At 40.2% G+C, this 8037-nt stretch overlaps 1 protein-coding gene across 3 annotated transcripts in view; it reads right to left on the bottom strand.

Moving 5' to 3' along the window:
• Positions 1-2462: 2462 nt before the first annotated feature.
• Positions 2463-8037, bottom strand: part of LOC133574085 (mitogen-activated protein kinase kinase kinase kinase 4-like) — a 141000-nt gene continuing 135425 nt past the window's right edge. For all 3 annotated transcript variants that reach the window (XM_061926125.1, XM_061926126.1, XM_061926127.1), the window contains one exon: positions 2463-3173. In XM_061926125.1, the coding sequence (XP_061782109.1) occupies positions 3090-3173 (84 nt within the window). In that variant the 3' untranslated portion in view covers positions 2463-3089. The remainder of the gene's footprint in view (positions 3174-8037) is intronic.

The following is an 8037-nucleotide window of genomic DNA, read 5'->3' as shown; positions in this document are numbered from 1 at the left end:
GCTAATTTTAGCATGCTAGCATGTTAATGTTAGCATGTGTCACACACCAAGTTAAATGACTTTAAGGTTTATGGCTGTGAAATTAGACAAAGGTTACAATTTGCTAAAAAATGTAGCATGCTAATGTCAGCATGCTAACAGTTAGCATGTTTCACATACCAAGTTATATGACTTTAGGGTGTATGGCTGCGGAATTAGAGAAAAAGGGTCAAATTAGCTGGAAAACATTGCATGCTAACATGTTAACGTGCTAACAGTTAACGTGTCACGAGTCAAGTTAAATAACTAAAGGGTATGGCTGCGGAATTAGAGAAAAAGTGTCAAATTAGCTGAAAAAGTTAGCATGCTTATGTTAGCATGTTAACATTAGCATGTGTCACATACCAAGTTTTATGGCTTCAAGGTGTATGGCTGAGGAATTAGAGAAAAAAGTGTAAAATTAGCTGAAAAATTTATCGTGCTAATTTTAGCATGCTAGCATGTTAACGTTAGCATGTGTCACATACCAAGTTAAATGACTTTAAGGTGTATGGCTGTGGAATTAGAGAAAAAAGGTTAAGATTAGATAAAAATTTAGCATGCTAATGTCAGCATGCTAACAGTTAGCATGTTTCACATACAAGTTATATGACTTTAGGGTGTATGGGTGCGGAATTAGAGAAAAAGGGTCAAATTAGCTGGAAAACATAGCATGCTAACATGTTAACGTGCTAACAGTTAACATGTGTCACGTGTCAAGTTAAATAACTAAAGGGTATGGCTGCGGAATTAGAGAAAAGTGTCAAATTAGCTGAAAAATTTAGCAGCCTTATGTTAGCATGTTAACATTAGCATGTGTCACATACCAAGTTAAATGACTTCAAGGTGTATGGCTGCGGAATTAGAGAAAAAAGTGCATAATTAGCTGAAAAATTTATCGTGCTAATTTTAGCATGCTAGCATGTTAACGTTAGCATGTGTCACACACCAAGTTAAATGACTTTAAGGTGTATGGCTGTGGAATTAGAGAAAAAAGGTTAAAATTAGCTAAAAAATGTAGCATACTAATGCATACTTGCCAACCCTCCTGGATTTTCCGGGAGACTCCCGAAATTCAGCGCCTCTCCCGAAAACCTTCCGGGACAAATTTTCTCCCGAAAATCTCCCGAAATTTAGGCGGAGCTGGAGGCCACGCCCCCTCCAGCTCCATGCGGACCTGAGTGACGTGTTGACAGCCTGTTCACACGTCCGCTTTCCCACAATATAAACAGCTAATGATGGAGGGCGAGTTCTTGGTTTCTTATGTGTGTTTATTGTTAGGCAGTTTCATTAACGTCCTCCCAGCGCGGTAACAACACACAACAACAGCAGTCAAGTATTCGTCTACCGTAAAGCAGTTGGTCTGCCGTAAACAGCAATGTTGTGACACTTTTAAACAGGACAATACTGCCATCTACTGTACATGCATATGTGACCCACCCATAATGTGTCACATTTTTGTGTTGATTTATTTATTTTATTTTGTGGTTTGAATTCGTTTTTGGAGCTGTCATTACACATTTATCAGTATTCACATTGGTCAGTAGGGGGCAGTAGGGCGTTTCTTCCCAATTGAATGCTATCACCTGCACACCGGAAGTGTCTTGTCATTCTGATGAGCGCGACCAGTCTGTGAACAATTGAAACGTCCTATGTGCTTTTTTCCTCCTGTATAACAGGTTAGTTTTGGTGAATCAACTCACTGAATAATATCCAAGTGATCTTTATAAGTTGAAGTACACATTCTGATGGTGGAGCCTAACTCTAAAGTGTTTGTGAGTTGTAGTTTGTATTTGTGAATGAATCCAGTGCACAGCTGCAGTAATCAATACAAAAAGGCGACGTGAGTGCGCAATGTTTATATAGGAACTTCTGATCCTAATTCAGACTCCCAAATTAGAGCTCCCGTTTTCTTATCGATTTTATAATGTATATTTGTATAATGTGTGTGTTCTGAAATAGTGACAGAGAATAGAACAAGGATGGACAATTCAACCCTTAACTCAACAATGAGTAGATGAGTGTTATGTGTGTGTATATGTGTAAATAAATGAACACTGAAATTCAAGTATTTATTTTATTTATATATATATGTATATATATATGTAATAATATATATATATGTATATATATATGTAATAAAATATATATATATATATATATATAGCTAGAATTCATTGAAAGTCAAGTATTTCTTATATATATATATATATATATATATATATATATATCTTAACCACGCCCCCCTCCCCCACCTCCCGAAATCGGAGGTCTCAAGGTTGGCAAGTATGTACTAATGTAAACATGCTAACAGTTAGCATGTGTCACATACAAGTTATATGACTTAAGTGTGATGGTTGTGGATTTAGAGAAAAAAGGTTAAAATGAGCTAAAAAAAGAAAGAAAGAAGAAGCATGCTACACACACAATCACCACCAGATAGCTTCATCATTATTATATATATTTATTTTTTACATACACAACTTTATCGACTTGTTTTTTTGGTGCGCACACATTCTGTGCAGACGACTGCGGGTGGAGGCGAGCAGACGGTGAAGACGTGGTTGGTGTGCGTGGAAAACAATCATATTAATAACACCAATCATATTCATAATAACATGAATGAAAACAAAGGAAACTGCACATTTTCACGCCGATGCGAGGAACAAGAACGCGACAATTCTACGTCGTCTCACTTCCTCTCGTCCAATCGCTGACAGGAGAGTCCCCGCCCACTTTTATTATCGCCATGACGATGGCCGTCGTCCCAACACGAGAACATTTAGCGATGTCGACTCCGCGAGTGAGGAGGGTTCTAAAAGTCAGTCAGGAGCGCCGGAATCAACCACTTCCTGTTTCCTCCCTCGGCTTCCTGTTTCCTCCGGCGGCCTCGCGTGTGGCCCCGTGTCGCCGCCGCCGTCCTCGTCGCCATGCCGACACAAAGTGGGAGTCCGGTCTGCGGTTCTCTCGGCGGCCCGGGACGTGGTTCTGAGATCCAGTGTTGACCGGGTCGGGGGTGGGGGGGGGGGGACTTGGAGGAAGAGGAGGAGGAAGAGGAGGAGGAAGAGCGTCTACCAGCTGAGCAGGTTACTGCGGCCAAGAGTCATGAAGTACACCTGGCTGGAGCCTCCAGACCGCACTGAGGCGAAGAACACCTGAGGAACATACAGAACATATATAGAACGATGATCTTCCAATTATCTGAAGTGGGGTCGCGGGGGCAGCAGCCTAAGCAGGGAAGCCCAGACTTCCCTCTCCCCAGCCACTTGGTCCAGCTCCTCCCGGGAGCTGGACCCGGGAGGAGCTCGGGTCCAGGGAGCTGGCCTGGGAACGCCGAGGCGTTCCCAGGCCAGCCGGGAGACATAGTCTTCCCAACGTGTCCTGGGTCTTCCCCGTGGCCTCCTACCGGTCGGATGTGCCCTAAACACCTCCCTAGGGAGGCGTTCGGGTGGCATCCTGACCAGATGCCCGAACCACCTCATCTGGCTCCTCTCCATGTGGAGGAGCAGCGGCTTTACTTTGAGCTCCTCCCGGATGGCAGAGCTTCTCACCCTATCTCTAAGGGAGAGACCCGCCACCCGGCGGAGGAAACTCATTTGGGCCGCTTGTACCCGTGATCTTGTCCTTTCGGTCATGACCCAAAGCTCATGACCATAGGTGAGGATGGGAACGTAGATCGACCGGTAAATTGAGAGCTTTGCCTTCCGGCTCAGCTCCTTCTTCACCACAACGGATCGATACAGCGTCCGCCTTATTGAAGACGCCGCACCGATCCGCCTGTCGATCTCACGATCCACTCTTCCCTCACTCGTGAACAAGACTCCGAGGTACTTGAACTCCTCCACTTGGGGCAAGATCTCCTCCCCAACCCGGAGATGGCACTCCACCCTTTCCCGGGCGAGAACCATGGACTGGGACTTGGAGGTGCTGATTCTCATCCCAGTCGCTTCACACTCGGTTGCGAACCGATCCAGTGAGAGCTGAAGATCCTGGCCAGATGAAGCCATCAGGACCACATCATCTGCAAAAAGCAGAGACCTAATCCTGCAGCCACCAAACCAGATCCCCTCAACGCCTTGACTGCGCCTAGAAATTCTGTCCATAAAAGTTCTGAACAGAATGGGTGACAAAGGGCAGCCTTGGCGGAGTCCAACCCTCACTGGAAACGTGTCCGACTTACTGCCGGCAATGCGGACCAAGCTCTGACACTGATCGTACAGGGAGCGGACCGCCACAATCAGACAGTCCGATACCCCGTACTCTCTGAGCACTCCCCACAGGACTTCCCGAGGGACACGGTCCAATGCCTTCTCCAAGTCCACAAAGCACATGTAGACTGGTTGGGCAAACTCCCATGCACCCTCAAGGACCCTGCCAAGAGTATAGAGCTGGTCCATAGTATACTCGGCTGCGAACCGATCCAGTGAGAGCTGAAGATCCTGGCCAGATGAAGCCATCAGGACCACATTATCTGCAAAAAGCAGAGACCTAATCCTGCAGCCACCAAATTGGATCCCCTCAACGCCTTGACTGCGCCTAGAAATTCTGTCCATAAAAGTTCAGAACAGAATGGGTGACAAAGGGCAGCCTTGGCGGAGTCCAACCCTCTCTGGAAACGTGTCCGACTTACTGCCGGCAATGCGGACCAAGCTCTGACACTGATCATACAGGGAGCGCACCGCCACAATCAGACAGTCCGATACCCCATACTCTCTGAGCATCCCTCACAAGACTTCCCGAGGGACACGGTCCAATGCCTTCTCCAAGTCTACAAAGCACATGTAGACTGGTTTGGCAAACTCCCATGCACCCTCAAGGACCCTGCCAAGAGTATAGAGCTGGTCCATAGTTCCACGACCAGGACGAAAACCACACTGTTCCTCCTGAATCCGAGGTTCGACTATCCGGCGTAGCCTCCTCTCCAGTACACCTGAATAGACCTTACCGGCAAGGCTGAGGAGTGTGATTCCACCATAGTTGGAACACACCCTCCGGTTCCCCTTCTTAAAGACAGGAACCACCACCCCGGTCTGCCAATCGAGAGGCTCCTGCCCAATGTCTACGCAATGCTGCAGAGTTTTGTCAACCAAGACAGCCCCACAGCATCCAGAGCCTTTAGGAACTCCGGGCGGGTCTCATCCACCCCCGGGGCCTTGCCACTGAGAAGCTTCTTAACTACCTCTGCAACGACAGCCCCAGAAATAGGAAATCCCACCACAGAGTCCCCAGTCACTGCTTCCTCACTGGAAAATGTGTAAGTGGGATTAAGGAGGTCTTCGAAGTATCCCTCCACCGATCCTGAGTGGAGGTCAGCACCACATAAACGGTGTTGGGAGTGTACTGCTTCCCCCTTCTAAGGCGGTGGATGGTGGTCCAGAATCGCTTAGAAGCCGTCGGGAAGTCGTTTTCCATGGCTGCCCCGAACTCCTCCCATGTCCCAGTTTTTGCCTAAGCGACCGCCATGGCAACAAAGCGCTTGGCCTGTCGGTACCTGTGTGCTGCCTCCGGACTCCCATGGGCCAAAAGGACCCGATACGACTCCTTCAGCTTGACGGCATCCCTCACCATTGGTGTCCACCAGCGGGTCCTGGGACAGGCACTGACCACCATGCGGCCACAGCTCTGATGGGCCGCTTCGACAATAGAGGTACAGAACATGGTCCACTCGGACTCAATGTCCAACCTTGTGACATGTTCACAGTTCTTCGGGGGGTTAGAATAGGAGCCATTCCCAGCAGACCCTCACTATAATTTGGGCCTGCCAGGTCCGTCCAGCATCCTCCCCCACCATCGGAGCTGACTCACCACCAGGTGGTGATTAGTAGAAAGCTCCGCCCCTCTCTCCACAACATGAAACTGCAAATCTGATGACTCAAGTACTAAGTCATGGTGCCAAGTGCACATCTGGACACACTTATGTTGGAACAGAGTGTGTAAATAACAGGAGATGTATAACATTACATAAAGTACAACATTTATAACATACAAAACATATAACGTGTATAACACATAACATAATATATACAACATATATAAAATATACCATGTATAACATACAGTATATAACGTGTAACATATATAACGCATAATATGTATAACATGTGCATGTATTACATGTATAACATGTACAACATACACAATGCATAATATATAACGTGTATAATATATACATATATAACATAACTTATATAACATGTATAACATATAACATGTGTTACATATATAACACAGAAGATAATATATATAACATGGTATTTATAACATTTACCATATATAATACAACATGTGTAACATATTTAACATATATAAGAAATATAAGATATAAAATATAATATATATAACATGTATAACATATTTAACATATATAAGAAATATAAGATATAACATATGTAATATATATAAAATGTATAACATATTTAATATATATATAAGAAATATAAGATATAACATATTTAACACATATATAACATGTATATAACATATTTAACATATATAACATGTATAACACATATATAACATGCATAATATATTTAACATATATATAAAATATACGATATAACACGTATAGAACATGTATACCATATATAACATGTTTATAACATAACACGTATACTGTATAACATGTTTATAACATAACACGTATAAAACATGTATAATCTATTTAACATATATAACATGTATATAACATATTTAATATATATATAACCTATTTAACATAACACCTATATAACCTATTTAACATATATAACACCTATATAACATACAACACATATATAACATGTATAGCATATTAAACATATGTAACACTTATAACATATTTAACGTATATAACATGTATATAACACATATATAATATATTTGACATACATAACATTTATATAACACGTATATAACATGTACATAACATATAACACGTATATAACATGTATAGCATATATAACACGTATATAACATGTATATAATATATATAACATATATAACATGTATATAACACGTATATAATATATTTAACATATATAACATTTAAATAACATGTGTATATAACATGTATAAAACATATATAACACGTATATATAACACTTATATAACATGTATATAATATATTTAACATATATAACATGTATATACTGTAACATATTTAACACGTATATAACATGTATAACATATATAACACATATATAATATATTTAACATATATAACATGTATATAATATATTTAACATATATAACATGTATATAACATGTATATACTGTAACATATTTAACACGTATATAACATGTATAACATATATAACACATATATAATATATTTAACATATATAACATGTATATACTGTAACATATTTAACACGTATATAACATGTATAACATATATAACACATATATAATATATTTAACATATTTAACACGTATATAACATGTATAACATATTTAACACATATATAACACATGAATAACATATTTAACACATATATAACATATATAACACGTGTATAACATATATAACGCGTGTATAACATATATAACACGTATATGGGTTGTACTTGTATAGCGCTTTTCTACCTTCAAGGTACTCAAAGCGCTTTGACACTACTTCCATATCATATATAACACGTATATAACATGTATAACATATTTAACACATATATAACATGTATAACATATATAACACGTATATAATATATATAACATGTATAACATATATAACACGTATATAACATGTATATAACATGTATAACATATTTAACACATATATAACACATGAATAACATATTTAACACATATATAACATATATAACACGTGTATAACATATATAACGCGTGTATAACATATATAACACGTATATATCATATATAACATGTATATAACATGTATAACATATTTAACACATATATAACATGTATAACATATATAACACGTATATAATATATATAACATGTATAACATATTTAACACATATATAACATGTATAACATATATAACACGTATATAACATGCATAACATATTTAACACATAT

Source organism: Nerophis lumbriciformis, linkage group LG31 (assembly GCF_033978685.3).
Source record: "Nerophis lumbriciformis linkage group LG31, RoL_Nlum_v2.1, whole genome shotgun sequence".
Lineage (NCBI taxonomy): Eukaryota > Metazoa > Chordata > Actinopteri > Syngnathiformes > Syngnathidae > Nerophis > Nerophis lumbriciformis.
This window is presented reverse-complemented; position numbering and strand designations above follow the sequence as displayed.